The sequence below is a fragment of the Dromaius novaehollandiae genome, chromosome Z, assembly GCF_036370855.1.
Source record: "Dromaius novaehollandiae isolate bDroNov1 chromosome Z, bDroNov1.hap1, whole genome shotgun sequence".
Lineage (NCBI taxonomy): Eukaryota > Metazoa > Chordata > Aves > Casuariiformes > Dromaiidae > Dromaius > Dromaius novaehollandiae.
In genome coordinates this window covers 29689267-29715291 of record NC_088132.1, presented here as the reverse complement: position 1 = coordinate 29715291, position 26025 = coordinate 29689267, and the positions used below count along the sequence as shown (strand labels likewise).

The 26025-nt window shown below is 41.3% G+C and overlaps 1 protein-coding gene across 4 annotated transcripts in view; it reads right to left on the bottom strand.

Moving 5' to 3' along the window:
• Window positions 1–26025, bottom strand: part of LOC112978757 (BDNF/NT-3 growth factors receptor) — a 201910-nt gene that overhangs the window by 125034 nt on the left and 50851 nt on the right. For all 4 annotated transcript variants that reach the window (XM_064502656.1, XM_026092447.2, XM_026092446.2 and 1 more), the window contains 2 exons: window positions 21360–21460; window positions 19696–19795 (listed from right to left, as the gene is read on the bottom strand). In XM_064502656.1, the coding sequence (XP_064358726.1) occupies window positions 19696–19795; window positions 21360–21460 (201 nt within the window). The remainder of the gene's footprint in view (window positions 1–19695; window positions 19796–21359; window positions 21461–26025) is intronic.

Below are 26025 nucleotides of genomic sequence, written 5' to 3'. Positions count from 1 at the left end.
CTTACGTACTTAAATTATATTGCTCCAAAATTTGTGTAGCTACACATATACACACATATATAAATAAAAATCCCCTCCAATGGACTTCACAAAATTGAGTCACTGAACAGCTTTTTCCTTGGAAATCATATTAACATTAAGGTCCTGGTCCCACACAGAAAAGCAATAGAAATAGATTTTCTATTACCAGCATTTTATGAACAGCATAAAATCAATACAGTACGTATAAAACTGATTTGAGCCATATTAAATATAACATCTGTAGAATAAGTAAAGTGAACTGTGCACATTCTTTGACAGATTAAGGATTATGACCCACAGCAAATTTGGATCCATTGTGTTCAACAGGCATGATTAACTGTGTTCATAATGTTCTACAATAAAGCTGACCTCCAGGAATCTGCTCCTGAAATGATTAAGATAACTCAGAATTCTGTCACGACTGCAGACTTTTACACTGTCTGGATTTTCCTACGGACCAAGGGAAGGAAGAGACAACGCCTTAAATTTTATTTGCTATTCTTCAGCCAACATGAAAATTGTGTCAGAACAGCTTTTTCAGCTACTACAAATACATCCAGCTCACTCCACCCAAGTCAACAGTTCTTAAATATCACTTTTAAACTACAGAATTTAGATTTTTAAAAGCAGATCCTGTTTAGCGATGTGATGCCTACATGAAAACTGAACTGTGTAAGGAGAGAAAAGCCTCCTTTACCTCTCATCAAACTACCTAACCTGTATTTTAGTAGCCTGCTCAGAAAGGAAATGCTTGTCTGAGAGAATACTCTAATGAGATTCCAAACAAAAGTATAATTAAGATAGTCTTCTGTATTTGTGGGTGACTGCTTATGTTATTTCTTGAAACAGGAAAGCTATTTTACAGGGAGAAAGGTTTCCACTCCCATTAGTGGAACATTGTTTCTTTTCCTGCAATTAAAATACTGAATCTGGGACTCCCCTTAGGATTTACAATATAACTTCAGGAAGTGAGGTTAGTTATTCTGCATGGGACAAGTTTACTTAGTCTAGGCTGAACCAGTTTCCAAACAAGAAAAAAAAATAACTATTTTTTGTGTATACCTTTCATTCGCTGTTCTAGAAAACAAAATGCCAAAAATACAGTAAGAAAGACCATCACCCGTGCAGTGAAAACACCCTTTCTCCCACAGAGAGAAACTCCATTTTCTCAAACTCAGCCCAATTTCACAAGCTTCACAAAATCAGTATCTCAGAGAGGCGTTCTACAATTATTTCAAATCAGAACATGCTTTCCGGTCCACATTACAACCACAGGATTACTGGGGATGGGAAGGGAGGGGAAAAGCCCCTTTCATGACCGCCAGCCAGTGTGACCCAAAGCCATTCATCAGCACAGCTCCCATGTACTTGGATCAGGGCCGAGCCCCGTCCTGTAATAATATGCCTTTATGTCTGAGCCTGACTACACTAAAAGTTATTGATGACAACCTCTATTAAACAAGTAATTAAATCCTCCAAAATACTTATATGGTGGGGAGGAAGGGTTATGAGAAGGACAGACATCAAGCATCAGTTATGACCTTGAAAGAGAAGTATTGATTGGATTTTGTCTTGTGAAAGGAAGGAGGGGAAACTGAAACCAACCATCCTGAATCATTAATGAACTCCCATAGCATGCTCCTAATTCCAATTTTATGAGTATCCAAGTGACTCGTTCTTCAGGCCTCCTCAAAAGTAACATGTTTACAAACTATTCATAAAAAGAAACCACAAATTCACTCAAGACAACAAGAAGTACACCTAGGAAGCAACTCAAAAGGTGTCTGGTTTTGTGTACTTCAGACTGTCTATATACTATGTTTATTACTGTGAGCAACCAAAGGGTGCTATTGATTGCCTGTGCCACTACCTAGGCTTTCATTAGTACCCACTAGATAAAATAGCATTTTCAACTCTTTGGATCTTTTCTATGGCTAAAAGGCCTTTGAACACACTTTTCATCACAAACATCCTTTTGGCAAGTTTTTCCTTCTTTTTTTTTTTTTTTTAAAAAAAAAGCTCTTCACAGAATGGAATGATATAAAATTATGTGAACAATGGTAATTTATACAGCAGGAGAAATCCAAGTAACCCCTGTTCTGTGTCACTCAAGTAGTAAAGGGATGTGGAAGGGTAGAGTGGGGAGCAGAAAGACAACCATTAGATGTGATGCGGGAAGGTGTATGATAATTTTCTTCTAATTTATCTTGCATTTCACTTCATCCTCCTTCTAGCTGAGTTTTCCCTCCTCAATAAATTCTTAATTTTTCTTCTAAAGTCTCCTTTCCTAGAAATTATCTCCAATAGCTTTCCTTTAAGTAGGCCCAGCTATTAATGCTACTTACTGCAATACAAAGAAAGCATCCTCTTTCCATCTTGGCTCATCTTACTGCAAATCACTCTTCAGCTATTAACTTACTTCTATAAAGAAGTAATAATTTAGGTTACAGAACTGCTTTTCTGATTTCAAAAAGCCTTTACTAAACAAATCAACTATGTTAAAAGACTGGACAAATTAAGCCAAGATTTTTTTTTCTTTAATGTGATCAAACCAAGAGAACTAGAATAAACAAGTTCATCAAACAGCCAAACACCACTGACTGCAGACATTTCCTCCCAGAGAGATACTGTTCAACTGAGAAAGGTATACCAGCAAGGTACAAATATGAAAAGATTGTTCAGTTCACCATCTGCTGCAGGAGAGAATAAATGCAATAACTTCTGCCCACACTGCCACACAGCAATGCATTAGATGAAGTCTCTAGGGGATATCTGCACAAATGAGGGCTCAGTGGTACCAAGACTGTGACTGTATGTTCACACACATAAGAAACGGTCCATTTTAAAAGCATCTGTTTGATTTAACTTTCCCTTCTACATTCCTCTTCATTACCAACATTTCTACTTTCTAGAGATTAGAAATCTTCCTTAGAAACCACTGCTTTAAGAAACTGACACTTCTTATACCCTCTTTTTCACGGACAATGTAGTAACATTGACAAAGGTGAGAATTACTACCAGCGGTATCAAATTCAGGTGCTTTCTATAGTAACTGGATATCAAAAACCACTAGAGCAATGCTGCCACTTCTATACTTAATGATTCATGAATTCACATAGTAAGATGAAACACTAACCATGATCTTGAAGTGAAGCATACAAGTCATTAAAAATTCTATACTGTAAAATCTCAGTAAAAAAAAAAAAAAAAAAGACAATCCCTTCTGGCCTAAATTCTGAAATGTAACAGTTCTGCTTATCATGGAGATTTACATGTTTGTACCCTAGTGAAAAAAACACCTAAAAAAAAGATTAAAAGATCACAGGTAAGGAACAAGCAAACTGAGGAATGATAAGGACACTCATTTAAGTCAGGGAGAACTGTGGGTTACAGACTACAAATCACAGAAAATTTGAAAACCTACACTATAACAAACCCAGAAACCAATGCATCTTAAATGTTAGGTCAGAACTGCAGTTTTAGCATACAATAAATTTGGTGAGATTCTGGGGATGGACAGTTTTACATCAGAAGTTATATGGTGCTATAAGGACAGAGAAGACTCTTTCATAATGTTCTTGTCCAGTTTATATTTTCCACCTACGTTTGTCTGATCTGTAAGATAATGGTAATGAACAACAAGATGATTCATTATCATGAACTGGACAGTGATTAATTCAGTAACCACTGGTCTGTAAGAACTGAAAATTAATTGTTTATGGTAAAGACAGAAAAAGCAGATCCCAAATCAAAACTCCATTATTAAAATATCTTGTTCCCTTTACATTTCAAAGACACCACAAACCTTCCCACTCCTGGTTGTACAGTTTTGCTCAGTCCCATGGCTCCTGTAAAGACTTTATATAAAATCAAGGAGGAATAAAATGCAGTGGAGCATTCTTCTGTAAAAAGTTTTACAATCCTTGTTATCCCTTCTACAGCCACTTAAAGTCAAAGAAGATCTGTAATGGTTTTTAAAAAGCAAGCTGCATACAATCCTATACATAGGTCTGTAATACTGGTGAGGTAGAAGTGTGGTACCTAAATTTACAGACCAGGAGCAATTCTGCTCTTCCATACACGCTGCAAGTATCATATCCACCTTGTTGATCACACTGCTTACTCTGCACTGACCTGGAGCTCCTGTTTCCATCAGTGGCACTTCCAGTGCTGAAAAAGCGGTAGGATGCTGCAGCCAAATCCAGGGAGAAGCCTGCTTTCACTGCTGGCTGAACCCTGCAGTGCCAATCACTGTGACACAACTTGCCTTTCTTCTGATTTAATGGAGCTGATCCACAATTCTAATCAGCTGTTTCTGTGCATACAATTATTTGCACATGGGAGGGTGAGAGCCCTCATTTTTCACTTCAGTCCTGACTTTAACGGTACATATTGCATAGACAGAAAGTCCCCATATTCCTTGAAGCATCCAAGTTTCACTATTAGGAGAAAGGGTGACTGCTGTTCACATTTGTTTCTGTATTGTTCTTTGATGTGTTCACATCCAGTCTTGTGACCACACGTGAATAGCACAGGTCAGATTAAGTAAAACTTTGCCAACAGAGGTGTCCTGGCTAGGGGCCAGGCTGACTGCCACAGTGCTGTTCACAGAGCTTTGCAGAATAAACTTCCTCACCCGGTTGCAGCACAAGAAGCTCATCTCTTGGCCCTGCCTGTCTGATTTTCAGTGCCAGTGGTCCAGACTCAGTTCATCCCAAGCTGCAGTTTAAATGTTTGTTGTTGTTGTTATTTTGTTTTTAAAACGGATCACAGGTGTGCAGGAATTCATGAGTACATGGACACACTGAGCGGCACAGCTAAAGATAGGTGAGTGCACAGACACTGTTACCTCCAGTTCATCAGGGCTGATACTCTCCTTTGCTCTCAGTCCTCCCTCCGCCACTGTCTTGTCCCTTCCTCTCACTGGATAGGGTTGGCAATCCTCTCCTTGTTTCACTCGTTTACCCCGTGTTTCCTTTGCCCCTCTCTGACATGGCAGGGTCCACCCTTGCAAAGCCAGGTTCGGCTCTCCCTCGCTGTCCCAAGCAGCAAACCCAGGACAAGAACTTGCACTTCCTCCACCTCTGCCATCCTCCCAGCTGACAGAAGGTAGTCCCCCCTTGCCCATCTTAATTGAATACTGTGCCTTTGATCCTAGCAATCTTTTCCTTTTTTCCCCTATGACAGTTTAAGAAATTTCCTACCTACTCACCTCATCTAGACTTCTCACATCCCCAGGGATCTCCTCTCTTAGTTTCCCTTACCTTTGCTCTCATCCCCTCCCTCACCCCTCTCCATCACTTCTCACTTAGCCCTGAAACTTCCCCCCATGATGAAGGCAGGCTTTGATCTTGCCTTAAAAGGAAAAAAAAAAAAAAAAGGAGAAAAAGGAAAAAAAAATCCCATCTGTCTCAAACTATTAGCCATATTTCTCATTAAGCTAACTGAATGAATTGCAGGAGGTTCACCTGCTCTTATTCTTGGACTATCAACCCTCTAGCTAAAATATTCCTGGTCGGGATCCAAGACCTTACTCAGTGTAGACCTGACCCACAACTACATTTCATATCATCCTTAAGTAACTTATCATTCACCTTCAATGCCATGAGTTTTGCATGACTCATGGTTTAGACCTATCTGACAAACCCAAACTGCCACAATGTTGTTCTTTACGATTTGATCTTTGAATCCTGACAGTCAGTCTCAGAAAGAAGAAAAGAAAATGTAATTTTCCTTTCAGGCTAAGGATCAGAGTGATGCTAGTAGAAGGAATCTCCATCCACCTGTACTACTTCTGAAGACAGACTAATCCACACGAGGACCTACAAAATATTCTTTTGCAAAAAGGCAAGAACAAATCTGTTCAGTTTGGCTGCAAGAATCATGCAAAATCATGCAACATTCATTCCAATTCATTTTGTCTATTTTTTCAGCTTTAGCATTTTAGATGTGTTTTGCATGGCTAGCCAAACTTTTCAGTGAGATTAAATGACAGAAATGTCTCAGAGCTACAACCACATCCTAAAAGGTGAATCATAAGCAACGAACCCATGAAGTACTTCAAAAATTGACACACTTGTCTTAGTAACTAAACTATGAACACACTGGACAAATAAAAACCATTTATACAGCATAAAGTTCTGTTAAAGCAGAAAAGTATCTTGTGCCACGTTTGAGATGATGTTTATCTGCACATAGCTGACAAGCTATACACCAAACCAGGAACACATAAGCACACATGAGTGTCCAAGTACACGAACTTCTCGGTGCACATACACAAGATTTGTGTAAAAATGTTTCAGTTCAGCCTAAAACCTGTGTTCATACCTACCATTAGACACCTGAATTTTTCTCACTGACACCAGCAAAATACATTTTGCCATACCTTTTATGTTTTCTGCACATCAGCCAATGTAGTCAGGTACATCTGAAGTGTAGGCAAGGCCACAGTCTGAAAATTCAGTTCTTTAGCTCCCTCCTCCACTAACCTTTTGTAGCTAAGACTCACCTAAGAAAATTGGCCATGGTTCATACCTTGCCCAAAGCAGGCTCAGCAGAGAGCTTATTAGCTGGGGCTCTTTTCTGTACTTCCCTCATAAGTTCTGCCACGTTGGCTGGAACCAGTACGCCAGCAAAAAGTTGATATTTCATCCCCTATTTAAGGAGCTATTTAAGAGCCACTCTAAGATGCCTCCCTCATCCAGAGCTCGATGTGTTACAGTGCCAAGGTTAATTGAGAAGCTAAAGGCCAAGATTAAGTTTCACCTATTCTCTGGGAGGATTTAGTTTCCCATGTTACTATAAAGATACTTTCCTAGATGCATATGGAAGCTGACACAGCCAACCGCAGGAACTTTCCCTGCTGCACTTCTTTCCCCAAAGAAATGTTAACTCCCATCAATCTAAATGAGTCCAGTTCCCATCTACACTCATTTACTGGCAGGGTAGTATAAAGAGGCCATTGTGTAAATAAGAGTCAGGCTCACTGACCTTTTTCTTTTTTCTTTTTCTTTTTTTTTTAAATGAAGGATGCCATCAGCATACCAACATCTTTAGATACCAATCATCCATTCTATACAGCCCATTTCCTCTGCCCCTTCTCCAAACCCCCCCCCCCCCCCACTTACCAAGGACGCTACTTCAGTTTTAAACATTAACAAGACAGTTCTTTAACTACGTAACAGTAATAAGCACTGTATTCTGAAGTCTCTCCTATATACAAGATTCTCCTTTTCCCTCCCCCCACACCCTGAAGTAGAACAAACCAGTGACCCAGCTGTCAATCTGAAAGGATATATTTAAAATTAAGTATTTCCATAACATTGCTCGTTGCCCTGGATGCAGATTCAGGATTACACCAGAGGAGAAAGGGTATCAGTAGTAAACTGCAATGGAATGGGTTGAAAAAAATGAAGTATCTAACTTTAAAATATCTAAAATTTCAATAAACTTCTGGGTTAGGAGCAGCTGGGAAACACTCAGATGCTATATACCTTGTAGTTAAAAGGTAAGTAATAAGTGACAGGCATGAATTTTGTGTGCACAAAAAATGGGAGCTCAGTGGCAAACAGATCACTGTTCCAAGGCCAGCTGGTATACACAATAGTGTGCACAAACATCATTTTTGTACACGTAGCAGCCAGTGAAAACAATGCTCATCTTTGTGCTTTTCATGCAATCAAGAGCATCTGTTTGTAGAAGCATAGGCTGTACTTAGAAAAAGCGTCATCTTGGCTTCTGGGAACAAATCGTGGTTTGCTAAAGTTGCCATCATTGCAGTATCTAAGCACTTAAATGCTAGGCGATGTCATTGTAATTAATAATGAATGCATATTGTGGAATGAATATTTTTCAAAGTACACAGATGGGTCACAGCCAATTGCTTGAAAGACTGCAAACACATAGTAGGAATTCCTCTCCCTTCGGCACCTTGAGGGTAAGACTGTTGGCCCGGAGCTGCCAGGGGTGACACCGGTGTGCTCTGGATGGCTGCCACAGGGGGAAGGGATGGGAAGGCAGAATGGGGCAGCCCTGCCCTTTTCTCGGGAACGGTGAATGCCTGTGATCCAAACCTGGGATCTTTAGGCCTGAACTGAGCAACTGCACGCCAACAGCACAGATTCTTCCAGACACTGTGGGTCCTAGAGGATCACACAGGCTCTGGGCTTAGCTAAGGAACAAAGAGGAAAATCAGGGATTCAAACTATCGCAGGCCTCTCAAAGGCCTCAGGACAGTTGGACAACTTGAAAGAATGAATGCTTCTCAGTTCCTCTGCAGGTTTGCTATCGCACTCCTCCTGTTATACATCCTGTAGCATACCTCAGGTATGAGGCAAAAGTATAGGCTGTTCTTCCAAGCAGCTAAAGGAGAAGTGTCTTCCAGCTCCTCTACAATCGTGCCAGATCATCTGGTCAATTAAGGAAGAATTTTACCCTAAGAAAGTCCAAACAATTGCTTTGCTAAAATAAAGCCAGGGATATTTATTTTATACTCTTCTTCACAAGAACAGGGTGCTGTAAGTGACAAAGAGAGAAGGAAAGTTCGTCCCCCTTGCCAACCTTCCTGTGTGCACCAGGCATAACTAAGAACGCAAGAAGAGCCACACCAGCCCAGCCAAGTGACCACCCAGTGCCCTGTCTCTGACAGTGGCCGAAAGTCCATGCCTGAGGATTCGCATAAGCACAGAGCAAGTGCATGGAGACATTTATCCAGAGTACTCACGGCCTCTCTGAGCTGCACACCTCAGACTTCATGAGCCAGAAGTGAGGGCTTTGTGCTGAACAGCTGGATCACTCAGACTCGTAGCCAGTGGGGAGCGGGCAGGGAACAGGCTCTGTGCTGTTCACCTGTCTCACAACCTGCTCTGCCTGCATTTGAGGCACCCTTGGGGTGTACAGTACCCACGGCACATTGCATGATTTCTTCTGATGGCAGCAGAATAACCCATATTAATATTTTCCCAGAGCACACAAGGAGAGGCCAGTGCAAGTTGAGCCACAATGCCCAAGTTTCAGACACCATGAGAAGTAGCTACATGGCCTGCCTAGCCAGCAAGATGGCACTCCGAAGCACAGAAAGAGGGAAATGCAGCAGGAGAGACTATTTACTGTTCTCCAAAGTGACAGAGAGCTGTGAGAGCTTTTGGGAAACCCCCAAGAGGGTGACACTGCGCAGAAATACTGTGTTTGTGGCTACCACCAACTAAGAAGTTGACTGCATGTTTTAATTTAACCCTCAAATAGCTACAGCACAAGACACATTCAACAGATGAACAACTGGATCAGAGCCAGCTGAAGACGTTTAAAATACGGGCTGCTTTTAGAATACATCTCCACGTAACATAGCAAAAGGATGGATTAACAGTGGGAACATTTAGAGCATCACAACAGGCCTCTCCAAATATATTAAAGGAATTTAAGATGTTCTAGTTCAGACATTAGCGTGGAAAAGGGAATATCTCTCGGAGATACATTCCTGCTGCTGCCTCTTGCTACAAATCACAAAAATAGAAGTTATTGAAAGGGCACAAACACAGAGGGACTAGACCACAATACTTTCTTGGAAGCCCTTGGCTATTATAGCTTGCAACCACAGCTGCCAGTCCAGATGTCTGAGCACTCCCCAGTGAAAGAGAGGGCTCTAGTAATTCAAATCACCGATTTTAGAAGTATTTCTCTCCAAATTCCAATTAGTGGCAATGTCTTCTGACCAGAACCAAAGTTAAAATTTCTCCTACTTTAAAAGGCCAGATAGAGTACAGCTCCATGTTGCAGCTGGCCTTGTCAGATCCAGGGACAAGTGTCAGATCCATGAACATTGCCATTCCTCACTAGCATTACAAACGAGTTCCTCTAAGCGGCACAGGTTTTCATATACTCTCTGCAGACACTTCTATATAGCCTATCTGAATTCCAAATTTGCAACTAGCTGTACCATTAATATGGTTTACACTGCACACCACAGCATCGGAGTGCTTCACAACTGTAGCAGTTATATAAGATTAAGCAATTAACAGAAAGCAAAATGCTATATTTCCTTTCCAATGATGGGGAAACTGAAGCACAGAACAAGTGAAAGACCTGTGATTTTGGACTGTGGAAAGTTATGGCAGTGTGGAGATTGAGCACAGCCGTGCTAAGTGCCACAACCATGGCCAATCTTCTTCCCTTTTGGTACTCCATGAAGGAGATGCACTAAGCCATTTTGAGAGAAAATGACCAATTCTGAGTTCTCAGAGGTGCTAGCTCTGTGTTGTTCTACATGTGATGCTCAGAGTGGACAAGAAGGAAAGGGACTGATGGAGAGAGGAGGACCACAGTCAGACTAGCTGGCCATACTGCCAGGAAGAAGTAAAGCTTCAGGAGAAATACTTTGTATTCTGTCAGGGACATGTAAAGGACTCTTTAACGTCTTATATGGTTGCGTTACTCCAATTGGTGCCCCAGGGCATTCCCCTAAACCAGGCAGTGTAATAAATAACAGTGGCACTAACTTTTAACATTAAGAATAAAATTAATCCAGGTTAAATAATAGTTACTAAATAGTTACTAGGTCCATTTCTCTTCATGATAAAGGACCCTGTTGTGCTGTTTTTCTTCTTCTCCCTCCCCACTTTTTTTTTGAGGAAGCAGGAAAAAATAAAATAAATAAATAAATAAATAAATAAATAGAAGATTCCCAACCCATCCCCCCCTTTTTTTTTAATCTCAAAGAAAAAAAATCTGATTTTTCTCATTTTGCTAGATCTGATTTCCCATTTCCATATTGGAAGTGTCAGTTCTTCCTGATTTCTGATACTGGAAAGCAAACAGTGTTAAATGGGGCAGAACAAGGCAGAGGACAAAAAGAAGAGAGGCTGAGAGACACTGGTTTAAAAAGGTAATTCTGAGTTTTAGGCAGCATACAGAACAGGAGGTAGGAGAAAGTGGGCTTTGAGGGCAGCGCTAAAAACTTCTTGGAAATATTAAGACCCTTCTCATTTTGCCTCACAATTAATTTCTGAAAGAAAAAGGTATTATTTATACTGTATTAGCCTGATCTTCAGGCTGGATTATCATCCAGGCTGAGGACAGAGGATAGCCCTAATATTTTAAGTAAATAAACATGAAAGGCTAAACTGTGTCTGTGCGAAGCAGAGAGGCAGACTTATGTCACACGGCTGAGGAAGCAGCAGGGAGCCACAACATCTCCAGGAAGAGAACAACTGAGAACAGATATGAGTCACTTGGACAAGGTGCGTTCAGCTAACCGTAAAGAAAATGCTTTGGGGAATTCACAGGTTGCTGGGGTGAGGCTGCGGCGACAGCTAAAATACAAAGCTGCTCCCCCTCCACATTGTAGCAATCCTGGGAGATGATAGACATGCACTGGTGCGTGCGAAAAGGACATATAAAAAGGACCTATTCATTCAAATAAAACAAACAATCTGATTTGAAGTTTTGCCCAGAATTGAAACAAACCTAAAGTTTTCTTTTTACTAGATATTCAAGCAGCTTGGCTACCTTTTGTCTTCATTATTCTTAAATCCTGTGAACTTCTGTACTTCCTGATTTCTTCCTAAACAGCAACAGCACTGCTACAACAACGATGGCTTTACAAGATCTCTTGTTCATTCAGAAAAATGAAGCACCATAAATTTCTCAAAAAAACCTTTTTGTTATTTTTCCCAAATATCCAGATCGAAGGTGTGTAATGTTATGAGAATGCACATACCGAGAAAACAAAGGCATTTTCAGATACATTTAAATGAAACTGTTGATAAAAGCCTACTCTTGTGCATTTTTTCAAAGTTGGACAAGAAAGAACAAGCAATTTGCCTCATTTGGGGAAAGCGCAAATAAGCACCAGAAAACTTTAAAATCATATTCAATCTCTGAGTGGTTTTGTTTGTGGAGCTTTTCTAGACACACACACACTTGTCTGAAATATACTTAAATTGGTCTGAAATTTTTCTGATTTCTTCCATGATGCTTTAAAAGACACAGCTCCACTGCAGGAAGCAAAATGACAGGAGCCGAGAGGAGAGAATCATGAGATCCTTACACTGCAGTGATCTACGCAAGCCAGTCTCTGGGCCCATGGTGAATCTTTCCCCCTTGTGCAAAATTCAATACTGAACACTTTTACTCAAGAAGAAGGGTGCGGGGGGGGGGGGGGGGGGAGTACACTCTAACTGTACTAAGGTCTCAGCATCTGCTAACAGAATTGATAAGTAGCAAATATGGCCAGGCATTGAAAAACAGAACATTATGAACCACAGTAATCATATTATCTTCTGTCCAGGACAAGCACAGGGATTCCCAAGTTCAGAAAAGAAAAAAAAAAAATTCAGACTACTCAGACACTGAACCAGAAATCAATGCAACTCAATCACAGAAGGAATCCTTCGTCAGTGTTTGAAAGCTGAGGAATGCAAATGGAAGAAAATTGCATAAAATCTGACAGATATTGTAAAAGCATTCAGTATGGGATGCAGCAGTGGAACATGGTCCTAAACAACACATATTTGTAACCCCAGTGGTGTTATTCAACTGAGACTCACATACCTGAATCAAATAATCTTAATGAAAAAGATGTCACTGTATTGCAAATAGCATGTGCTCACCTGTAACCTTTGGTATTTCCCTGTCTTCACAATCAGGCCCAGGCCTTTGCCAGTATTTAGGACTACACAGCAGCCCCTTCCAAATTAGCTTTTTTGCTAGGTGGAGATCACACAAAGGACCTAACTTCTACCAGGAATACTTTCTGTTTATCTACTGTTTGTGTTTCCGCCTATGTTGTCGAAGAACTGCTCTGTTTTTTAGCATCTAGTTTTCAAGTATCATCTGGTCTCAAGATTTCTCAAATGGCCACCTACACTAGGCGCGTGTTTACTTTGTGGTAAATAGCACTTCATGTGCAGGAGAACTGGGGCCACTCAAAAAATAAAAATAAAAAAAAAAAAAGACTTACTTTGTTTTATTTGCTCCTCTTCTTTATATACTTTTATATATTTATATTTTATATACTTTTATATACTCTTCTTTATATACTTTTTCCAGTCTCTTTTTGTGCCTGCTCTGTTTTATTCTGTTTGTAGGCAAACATCTAATTCTCATGACCCACATTCTCTCCTACTTCCCATTCTCCCTTCCTTGCATTGCCTCCTATGTCCAGTCTGCATGGATGCAGAAAGAGCACAGGGTCAAATGTTCTGATAGGGTGACGTAGCTACAGAGCAATATTTTAAGAGATACATCTTTTCTTTATTGTAATGCAAGAGAATAGTGGCTTAAATATTTTAAGATCTTTGTAAAATCCTTCACACAGAATGACTTTCATGGATCAGTTCATAAAAGCTCTCATTCTTTGAACTACTTATAGTGATTTGCCTCTTCAAAGTAAGGTACTTATAAGCATTAACAAATTTATCTTCCAAATGTCCATGTGATACATAAATATTACTGTTCCCATAATCCAAGTGATGCACCAGAGACGGACAATTTGCGTGATCTGCCCATGACTGCAAGGATTGGAATGCTAATGTCAAACAATAAAAATAACTTCTGGTGACTGCTTCAGATGAGCAATATCATTGCCTTTACATGTCTCATCACCAAATATACCGTGGATTTGAGCATTTTTTTTCCCCTACATCTTATCTTACAACCACTGAATCACACAAATTAATCCCTCTTTTACATTCTACTCATTGACTAAATAATGAAATGCTCTAAAGACATTAAAGGATTGACGCCCACAGAATCTGCAGTATGGAAGGTAAAACACGGTACCAAATTACTTCTATAGGTACAAACAGAGAAATCAACAAGTTCAGGATTTCAGTGACAAGACGAAACACAAGCATGTTCCAGAGCTACAAACTGATCCCACATTTTGAGCATAGCTCCTCTTAGTTACCTGGCAAGCAAGGCACAAAATAACCAGGAAGCCCTCACTGAGAGCTCATTACAGATTTATAACCAGTTTGAACATTAGATCACATTTGCCAAATTGCAGGTCTTTGCTAAAGATACAAAGCTCTTATTTTGCATCTGGTTTAGAACTAAAATTAGCAAAAGCTCTTCCATTTTAATCATATTTCACTTCTAGTCCATAAGCAATCCAATTGCTTAAGCAAAACATGCAATAATGCATGAGTTAAATAATAATAAATCGAGCATCTCTCCCTTTTCCCATTTTCAGTACGTCAAGCCACTTGCTTAGAGTAATCTGGTGCTCCAAAAAGCAAACCAGTGTGCAAGACACAGGGTTTGTTTTGAAACCTCTTGCAATCATTCTCTTCTCCCTCAACAAACGTAGAGTTAAATAAAACTTATTAAAACAGAGAATACCATGACCATTTGTCATTTACTCATAGACAAACATGAGAGAAACAAGATTTCTCCTACTGGCAGTGAAGTTACATCCAAAAGAATATGCAAAGACCTCAACAAATTGTCATATTTAGTCAGAATAACAGAGCACTCTACTCCGAACAGTACTATTATTTAAAGTCATATAAATATGATCACTCAGGTAAATGTGGGTTAAAGACTTTAAGTCATAATGGATACACTCAGGTAAATGAGGGTTAAAGACTTTAAGTCATAATGGATACATTGTGTCAGAAGCTGTTATCAGAAGTGCAGAATGACAACACTGCTGATTAAGGTGACTTTTATTATACAGTTGTACGGTACTTCTTACTCAAACCAAAATACCCTGAAGACAAGTGTGAAATGCCTCAGCAGAAGACAGGTTCCAAGCTGTCCTCTCCTGTACTGTTTTTTTGATTGAAGCTCAGAACATAACAAGAGTTTACAAGCAAAAACAATAGTGAATGACACACAAAGAAGAAAAAAATATTCCATGACTACGGCATGTGCTTATGTTTGGAATAACCAACATTTTTTTATTAATAAATTCAAAGGAGGATCATAGTCTAATACAAAAGTTATGCAAATTGCTTGCAAGAAAAAAAAGCTGTCATGAAGTCGGAGGAAATACGTTGTTTTGACTTTTGCAGAGAAAACCCATGGGTTTGTTCATAACTTTTAATCAACTTTGTGATAAAGCATAACATCTGACTGATAGTCCAAGTTATAAATTTATATTCAAAAGATGTGACATGCAAATAACAAGGGCTTGAAGGAAAGGCAGTATTTTGGGGTTGTTTGTCCTAAAATGAACATAGCTTTATTAAATCAACCCACACCATCCAATTATATGGACAAAGCAAGACAAATTTCTGTACCCAGAAGAGCACAGCCTTGAAACCTCACAAAAAGAGCAAATAATTTGCTGTCAGGATTTCTGTGTAGGGCACGGTAGATAGTTCAGAGAGCTCCAGGAAGGGGACGCACCTTCCAAAACGGGACACCCAAACCCACAGACATGAGAAGACCGCTGGCACTGCCCAGCTATGATGGGACTTTCAGACTCAGTTTGTTCTCTTACCTTTGGACTATCGCACAAAGCTCAAAGCACTGACAGAAGCTTCACACAAACGTTCAAAAAAAAAAAAAAAAAAAAACGCTCTAACCCCAAAGGGACTAAGTACACATCTGTTTCCCTCTATTTCTGTCAGATTCTATTTGTTACTTTCTTAAGAGAGAACAGGCTGGTTTGGGAATGGGTGGATTCTCCTTCCTTTCTGGATTTGGAAAAACCTTCAGAAAAAAGCTCAGCTTATCTCTACAGTTGCAATAGTAGTCTGATCTTTTTCGATCCACTTCCACAGAGTTCCTAACAAGTAAGGAGCACTAAAGATACTGCTTTATTGCCTGGATACAGGCACCCTGTGGCAAAATTTACTTCAGTTCAAATTAGCAAAAATGTTCTCATCCCCTAACTGAATTATGCTGTATTATCTTCCATCAGTTTCCTCTGCACTTCAGTCCATGCTTAGTGACATGTTCATATGTTAACAAACATTTGCGAACTAATAAGCTGGGTATTTTGCAACCCGTTATTTATTTACACTCATTTTTCAACAGAGGACGTGGAATAAAACAGGACCAGAATTATTCTTCCACAAATCCTCTCAGGGAGTTCATGAACCTACTCCTGCCCTCTCTGCTCCAGTTCCCTTGCTATTTTCCAGTTTCATATGCTGGATAGATGGAGTCAGACATACACAAAATGATAAGATATCTTGGCAGCCTTCAGTGAATTCCCACCACAAGCACTTTCACATCCTCCAGCAAGCAAGCAAGCCAAAGCATTTCATAAGAGCAACCCACAGATCTTAATATATTTAAGAAATTAACAGAAATTTTTGCCATTTATGCTGCAGCCTCTTCCAAGGGTCTAAAAACCTCACCTCCTCAAGGAGCCAAAAGGAGCTTTTCACACAAAGCTGTTACCAACAGACCCTGTATAAGAAGGTGCTTAAGGTATACACAAGCAGAGAAAGAGAGAGAATTAGGTTTTACCAGCTACTTTGGTGAATTTTGCAATGCTATCTGGAAGTCTAGCACAACATGAAAGTTTATCCACCGAGTAGAAAGAAGAATTTTTTTTCATAGTAAATGCTATTCTGAGTCTCTTCTAGCAAAGGGGGGAATGTGACCTCTGCTACAGTATCTGTGGCTGTTCAGCACATGCAAGTACTTCTAGGTACGGCTGCTCGGACGCAGCATAGCTCAGGGCACAAGCAGCCGCTCCGCACCTCTCTGGGGAGACTAGCTACAGTCCCAACCTCCAACCATGCACTAGCTCATTAAGTGAGGAGGGACTCAGCAAGGAAACAGGGCAAGAAGGGGACAGATGATCCCCGTCCATGCAGAAAATGGGATACATTGGCATTAAACAATAAGAAGTATAAAACAATGTCTTAAAGACGCTGCAGATGCCTGCTGTGAACCCAGAAGGATGAAAACTTCATCCCTTACAAAGATATCACCTATACGGGACACAGTGCTGACTGCCTGTTTACACATTTCATTTTCTGATTTTCAGGGGAGTGTTTTCTCCTATTAGTACCTGGTAACATGAACAATACCACTGATCACCAGTTTTACTGCTCCAGTTATCACTGAGTAACTGCTTTGTTCTTTTCTAAGCTAATTTTTGGGGGGGTGGAGGGGGGAAATGTCTAATGATGTGGAGTCTGAGGTGACTGTATTGTGTTTTCACAAGATAACAGAAAAATGGAGCACAGCCTTTTGTGCATCTCTGCCCCATGTAACTCAGGAAGCTCCTTCTTATGAATGCAAAATATTCATTCACACTTTTGGGAATATTTGAAAAAAGGAAGATTTTACCTTGTTTTATAAATATTTTCCATGGCATTTTGGATATTTTATTACTTCCCATTTCCCTACTAGAGCACAAATTATAAAATAATGTCTGCATCTTAAGTTGGATGCTAGTTTTGCTCTCACTGAACTCAATGACAAACCACTCACAGAATTCACAGGTAGCTGGTTTGATCCTTTTATCCACAATTTCCAAAAATACGTATTTTAAACGTATTATACTTCTGACTGTAAGAAATTTCTCTTCACTGTTGCCTTATTTTCTTCATGCTCAAATATCTCAGGTTGTTTATCTTCAATATATGCTTATGTTACAGGCTCTTCAGAGCAGGCAATTTGTTATTAACACTCTGGGTATTGCATATCGATACGGTGTTCTAATCTCAGGTCTTGAAATATTGCCTTAATACAAATTAAACACTACTGATGGTGATAAACTGAGAAAGTGTTTCTGGGACTTTGGATCCATAGATAGACCCATATTGTGAAGCTCAGGTGTGAATGCAAACTTCAGAGAAGTTTGAGGTTCACTTTAAGGGATAATTGAACGTCATTCCTTTCTAATGCAACGTTTGGATTTTCTCTATAGCTCACAGTGACATTTCACCATTATCACACATACCATGCCAGTGATTAGTCTTCGAAGGAGTATATCTGAACAGTGAACTCATTTTATTGCTCTTCTAACCACACTGGTCAAATTAGCAGAATAAAATAAACTCCATACATGTGGCTGCTGCCTTAATTTTGGCCAGCCATTCCCCCCAAAATGCGTCCTTACTCAAATACGATCTAGATGGACAATTCTGCAACAGAAAATTACTAAAGTAAAAATTACTGATTATGCAAGACCATTATTTTTGTCAAAAAAGTTCTACTCAAAGATACTCGAGAACCACCACTAAGTAAGGAGTTCCCTGGAAGGCAGCTTACTACACTACCATTCAAAAATACAATTTTACCCATTCTCTTTCAGGGTAGAGTTTACTTCCTAGTTCCTCCAATAATGTTATGTTGATAACTATAATGGAAATTTTGAAAAGCCTAACAAGCATTCAGCTTTAAAGCCCAAACCTCAGGCATTTCCCATTATTGTTCTTATTTGGCTTCCATTTCCTTCAGCTGGCTGATGCACAAAGAAAATTTACCCTGAACTTCTGTTCAGTTCTAAGGAGTTTCTTCTAGTCTTTGGCCAAAAACTGCAGCTCTATCCCACAGGCTCCATGTTGTTTCTCTGGGCTTTTCACAACGCCCTTCTTTTTTATGCTACCCCAAAGACCAGAGACTGCTCATCAGAAGGTGAAAGAAAAGGAGGTTACCATCCCAGCAAGCTAGTATGCACGATCTACATTTCCGCTCTGCTCAAATTGTATCTGTTCTAGGAACTCTCCTCTATTAAAAAAAATACACAAATACCAAATACAGATTAGATATCTCTGAAAAGACCACTGTCAAGGACAAGTCAGATTCACCAAAATATACAGCCATGGGGGAGAAAAGCTTCTGTGATACTACATCACAAGCGCGAGTGAGAGGATAGACATAAGGTTAACAGGAACCTACCAAAAGACTAGTTACCACTCTCTCCACAGACCCTCAGCTACACATCTTAAGAACAAAAGCTCATCTCCTTTAGTACACAGCAAAAGGACCTTCTAGGCCTCTCAGCAAGGTAACAAGCGTTTATTTTGTGTGTATGTATTTTTTTTAATACAATTCCACCCACATCTCTAGACACGGACTGACGAGATCAGTACAATATTAGTTTACTGGAGCTGTTACAGGCACCTCTGTGTTATATGTACCTCCATCTGTCTGTAAAATAAATAAATAAATAAACGAAAGAGCTGAGATTTCCTCTTCCGCAGGAACAACAGCATTTGCCACTCTCTGCAGCTGCCACTTCCCAAGACACACACAGAAGCTCTAGAAAATGCATCCATCAAAAAGCATCAGTGTGACAGGACACACTGCAAATACATCTTCTCCTCTTGCTGTTGCTTAGCTTTGAATGTGTTACCCCAAGGTTGCATTTACAGTATAGTCTGAAGTACCTCTTGCATACAGCACAGATTCTCGAACAGTCAAATATTTATAATCAAACTCCTATTAGAATGAACTTCATTTCTTATCCTCTATGTCTGTACACTGACTCAACTAACGTTTTACTCCAGGAAGTTTCCCAATGGGCTGTGCAGTGGAAGGGAGAGAAATGGGATCTGTGATAAGAAAAAAACAGAAGTAGAACAGTTTGAACCAAAATTCTGTATTCCTATCTATATCTGTTTCTGCCCTTACTTACCCGACAAATAAAAGAAACAGAAAATGTGATGGTCCTTCATCTATACTCTTCATATGCAAAAGCCCACGGTAAATGTCTGTACAACTCAGAACAATTGTAGAAGATATAAAAAAAACAACCCTGCTTACCTTTCATCCCAAACTTAGAGTGTCTTCCAAACTTCAGAATAATTAGCATTATCACTAAGCCAGTGCACACCAGTGCTGCAATTCCCACCACAACATAAACCTAGAAGAAAGAACAAAAACAGATCTACTTATTTTGTTCTAATGAACTATCTTCAATCATTCAACATAAATTCAGATTAACCCAATTAGGTAAAGAGATTCATTTGAAACAGGAAACATTTGAACTCAGATCACAGAGTACAGAAGGAAGCCACCTGTTGAGGTTTCTTCCACCCTGTCGAGAACAGGGATTCAGATACCTCTGAGAACCACTTTTCTCAACATCCTACACATTCAAGGCATGTGGGAGGGAATGCCCATCACTCCTTTTCCTTCCAGTGGAGTGGCATGTTATAAGAAAACACATTAAAAAAGCTTACAAGAAAACACTTTTTTAATGTGAAGGTGACTGAACACTGGCACGGGTTGGCCAGAGACGCTGTGGAGTCTCCATCTTTGGAGATGCTCAAAACCCAACTGGACATGGTCCTTGTGCAACCTGCGTTAAGCGACCTTGCTTTGAGAATGGGGGTTGGCCTAGATGATCTCCAGAGGTGCCTTCCAACCTCAGCCATTCTGTGATTCTCCTATCAGAAGAAATGAGACTGTCTAGGATCCTGATCTTTTAGCACAGTCTATCTCCATGAAGCAACCAGTGTCAAGGTGGGGGACTGGAAGCTGTCAGAGCTTTGGCCCCACTGCACTTAATGGACAGAAACAGAACAAAAGAGAAGTTTTAGGAACTCTGCCATCTGCCCTTACCCTTACAACTTTTCACTCCCCAACTACCAACACTGGGGAGGGCCATGGGTTAGGCTTTCTCCCAGCCTGAACAAAACAGATTCCTCCTTCATCACATCCAGCCATATGTACTGAAACAATATCTAGCCTGCATACCCTCCTCTTCTATTCTTTCCTAACACACAATTCACCCCCCGGTTCACAAATGCACACACACTCCACTGCCTGTCACCTTGCGGCAGCATCGATGCCTGGAGCAGGGAGGCAGCAAAACCAACAAGACCAGCCACCCACTACCAGTTTCCAATAATTTGGCATAGGAGTCTAGGACAGCATAAAAAGTGAGGCACCAAAGAAACAGACCCACCAATTCAGTTGCCTCTACTAAGATGTGCTACAAATTATCTTATCAAAATATACATGAAATCACATGTTAACACATACAGTTAGAATTTGGAAGCTCATTACAGCATGTCCCCTTCGTCAGCAGCAGCTGAGTTCTGGGATCAGAACTCAGGCAACAGTCTTTAAATTACCTTGAATTTCTTCATTTTGTAAATAAAGAGTTGCTCTCCTTGGCTAAAACTAGAAGCAAAGCCTTGGACTAGCAAATTACAGTTAGTTGCTCAGAAAGGCATGAAACAAACTAACAATTTTACTTGGAATGAAAAGTGATCTACTCTTTCAAAACACATGGGGGGAGGAGGGAAGAGGTGCATCTCTTTTTTTTTTCTCCTCTCCCTCTCTTAAGCTTGGATAACAACCCAGTAATGGCTCTCCTGTTCTGGTATGTTAGGGTCCCATTACAATCTCTGCAGTTTCATTAGCTGTATAGTCAGAAAGTCTGCCAAGATTACAGATCAGGAAACAATGTATATACTTACAGTGATGCTATCTTCATTCTCTTTGTTGGAAACATCCGTAGAAGTGATTTGATTACTGTTATTTGTTGTGTCTCCAAGATCATTAGGCGTGGTTTCATACTCTTAGGAAAGGAAAAAAGGTTGCTTTTATAATTTCGTAACCTTAGAGGGGAAAGAGTAATCTTTTTAATTTCATTTCTATAATACCATCACACTAGTCACACCTCTTAGCATTCTGAGTTCTTTGAAAATGATATGTTTTTTCTATTGTACCCAATACATTTTGGGGGATCCTTGTGGCAGGTAATTGTGAATAAATGGGGTGTGATTGACAGACTTGAAAAAAGAAGCTGCTTCTCTCTGCAGCATTATAGAAAAGGAATCTACACCATAACATATATTAGAAAAACTAGAGTTAAATAAGAACTCCATCCATAAAGCTATTTTTATGCGATTCTGACTTCCCATTAAAAATGAAAGACTGCCCTCTACACTGAACTTTCCTTGCCTTGTATTCAGCCAAATATAGGACAGTCTTAGAAATTAGCTTGGGGACTTTCTGTTTAGCAGAGGATAACTGGGCACACAGCCTTTCAGCTAGTTTATTACCATCAAATGGGAAATAGATGTTTTTCTTAGGTTAAACATAAGCAGAAATACTGTTGTGCACATAGAGATTACAGTCTAACATGCTGAACTGTCATACAGGTAAACCTGAAAAAAGCTAAGTGCCTGAGATGGTCCAAAGACATTTGATTTATTGAAACAATACTACTTATAGGTCTGCAGGGGTGAATTCAGGACAATTCCATCAAAAGAATAAACATGGCTTAATTATTTATAATTATTTAAAAATGAAACACAGATACGTGCAGTCCATGATTTTCTCTCAGAATTATTCAAACAAGGTAACAAGAATTAAATAATACACGTATGAACTTTAATCCATGCATTAAAACAAAAAGGCTAAAAGTATTTTATGATTACATCTAGAAATACACATAAAATGTTCCAGTTTTATGACCACAATGTGGGTGTAGATGAAAGAAAACAAACACGGACAATAACTGCATTTACTACAAATGCACCTCCAGCACTGTAATTTAAATTTGCAATTAATTGTGTATTTCTTTATCTATATTTTGATTAAAATCAGTGCCCCAAGCCTATAGATGAAATTGTGAATATGAAAAAGTAAAATGCAGAGCCAAAGCTCACACAAACTGCAGAGGCAGGAACTCTTGTGACCCCCGAGCTGCCACCTGGCAAGGGGAGGGAGGGAGGGCCTGGCTGCGCCTTGGTGAAGTTTATCTTCTTCAGCTCCCAAGGCCATTTTGGAGAGCTCAGCTGGAAACGTCAGCAACAAGCTGCACCGGCCTTGATCTTCATGCATGCACAAACACACTGTCTCTCTGCACAGCACTCATCAGGCTGCAGATTTCTTTGCTATTTGAATCTACACAGCTACCTCTGCTGCCAATGCTACAGTCGGTCCAGTCAGGTTGTCCAACCAACTCATGTAGCCTATTCTGGGTCGACACCATATATGCCAACGGACAGGATTTTTTCAAGTTATAATATATATTAAGTCTGTGGAGCTTTCATGGGAAAGCAGATTTAAGTTCCTGGCCTTTTACCACTTAAATTCTCCATCTCAGCATTGCACCCCTTTGTTTACAGTTTCCTCTGCAGCAAAGCTAAAATCCTTACTTCTTACAAAGTTGCAATCCTTACTTCTTGCAAAATCAATCCCATTCCTCATTTGCACAGGCAGCCTGGACAGGGAGCTGCACAGACCATCCACTGCTATGACTACAAGTTTTGCCACAGGAAAGGAGAGTTTGGTTTTATTCACCTACAGGCAGCATCCAGACTCTGGATCAGTGAAAAAAATCCAGTTTATAACAAGTATCTCAGGCTATAAGACTGGGCTTTCTTTACAATCTGCTGGCAATGTCTTCACTATGATAGCTTTGACCATATAATAGGACCAATAGATAAAATAAATATTAAGAGCTTATCTCTGTAATATCAGCTTTTAAGAGGAAAATTTATTGCTCTTAATTTTAACCTGCAGACAATGGGGGGCAAAAGCTGATGAACTGTATTTGCAGCTGTGCTTATATTCCTTTCTGCCCTAAGATACTGGAAAGCATACACTGAAGGACTCATGAGAACGACCCAAAGTATTTCAAGTCTGGGGCTGTGAATCCTCTGAATACAGTATTGTATTAAAATGTGAAAGGGATAAAGTAGGCCACTTGGGTACATCGGTGCTGCACTGCCATTTCCCACCCTATAACCGTGAACAATTTGCATTTGAAGCAGTGCCAGAGTTTCAAAGCCTCCTGAAATTGGGTGAGCCAGGCAAGGGAAGCGTGCACAACCACCATCCAGCCAAAAAGGGGCAAATCTCAATTAACCGAACGCCTGCTCATTTTGTTACGAAACCCCGAGCGCAGCACGCGGGCACAGACAGGATCACGCCTCCTGACTCACACCGCGCGGGGCTGCTGTCGCTGCAGGGCTCGATCCCCGCTGCCGTGTACCTCGCGCAGCCACACACGCCGATGCCAGCCGAGATAAACCGCAGCTCAAGCGGGGTGGTATTTTGCAGCTGTTCTATAAACGGGGTGCAAAGCAGCAGACAAAAAGCACGGTCACAGGGAGCCGTTTTGCGCAACGCTCCTGGGAGGGCGGTTTCATGCAGCATACCGCCTCCCTCCTTGTTTATAGCCACATCAGAAAAAGCGGCACGGAAAAAGCATGAACTGAAGCGCCAATGAAGCTGGCTTAGCATCTCATTGTCAGCTCACCCGCCCTCCTGTTTCCCGCAGCACTTTGTAAAGCATTTCACGGAAAACATTTGGGAATTACCTCACACGAGGCACAGGACAGGGGAGGCCAGACCCCGCACCGCCCACAGGGGCGCTGATGGCGGAGCCCTGGTCCTGGCTCGCTGCAGCACAGCGCAGACCCGCTGCAGGCCTCTGCCCCGGGGCAGGCAGGGGCTGCTCCTCCGCCATCCGCTACTGGCAACAAGCGAGCCGCAAGGCCAGTCACCCTGGTCTGCTGGGGCAAAAGGCCTCCCCTTTAGGCCCTGCTCCAATTTACTTCATTATCAGCTTGTTATTAGCCCTGCCAGGTCACCTTCCACCTTCCTCCCGCCTGTGTTCAGGTGGGGAAAAACACCCCCCCTTTGTCAAGGTCCAGCCCTGCTGTCCAGGCCCAGGGCGCCACCGGCCTGACCTGCCCCGCCTGCCCCCGGCCTCCCTGCGGCCGCCATCTTGGCCCCACCGGGCCACCCGTCGCTGCCCCGCGACACCGCAGCGGTGCTGGCTCCAGCCCCGCCACAGCCCTGCCTGGCCCTCACCCCATCCCCGCGGCAGTGCCTGACGCCCCCCGGGCCTGGGGCTGCCCCGGCCGCCTCCGGGGCCCTGCACCCCACAGCAGGGGGACAGGCCCTGGCGGCCAGGACCAGCCCGGCCCACGCTGCCGGCAGCGCCGTGACCCCTGCAGAGCACAACCAGCTCGCAACTCCCACCGACTGCACCAGGGGCACCTGAAAACATCCAGCTGCTGCCCAGCATGCTTCAAGATCAAGTCCTCTGCAGCTGTCTGCACTCTTCACGCTGCAAACATGTACTCTGGCTAGCACAGGAGGCCAAAAGATATGTGTTGAAGGGAAGAACAGGGTGAGAGAAGCCTTTACATCCTCCTTCCCACGGAGTCTAATTTTGGGGGTAAACAGATGAGCGCGGAGATGATGCGTCTGAAGCAAAGCCACGAGGAATTGCCTGTCCCCGGGGAGAGCGAGTCCCAGGGCGGCTCCCGCACAGGGCCGTGCAAGCGGTGGCTCTCCAGAGACGTGAGTACGGCGGTTTCTTGACTTTTTAGCCAGTCTTATTTATTCCTGTCTCACTAACTAGACTTGTGAATTTGGAATAATTAAGGAAGCGCTCCGGACTACAAAGTGCTTCACAAAGCAAGCACTGAGTCACTGAAACAAAGATCAAAGGCAGCAATTTCAAAAAGTAGAAAGCAAAACTAGAAATAAAAAGGAATGCTGTTTTAATCAGGACCGGATCTTCCAGGCTCTGATTCACTTGCACACCCCAAAGCACACGTTTCCACAGAATCCACCAAAGTCAACCAAATCACAGTGCTCACACAGTTAAAGTCATACGCATGCATCAGGACCTGGGTAAACATCGCAGAATCAAGATCTTCATGTATACAACTTACACAACACAACACATGTAGGAAACCGTGCAAACCATCGCCCCCTTTCCTCTCCCCTTCCCCCTCCCAAATAAAAAGAATTTGGAAAAAGAGGGAGGGGAAGCTATTTCCTAAGCATTTAAAGCCAAATTGATGCTTCAATTGCACATTTGCTAAAGTTTAATGACATGGAATGGAATCAAAGCAATAACATTTAAACCAGCTTAAAGAAGCTTGAGTCATGTGCCATTTCATCCAAATACAAGTACTCCGAATAGGATCCAGCTTCTGCTGGAAGCTAAAGGGTGTTTTGGATGTGTTGGTGAGGATGGACTTTCATGCTGAGCAGAAGTACACCAGAAGCATTATGTGAAACTAGCCGGCTGTTTCTCAGTTTGCAGCTTCTATGATAGCGCACACTGGCTTTTGCTAGGTACAGCCTAAAACATTTTGCCCAACAAAAAAA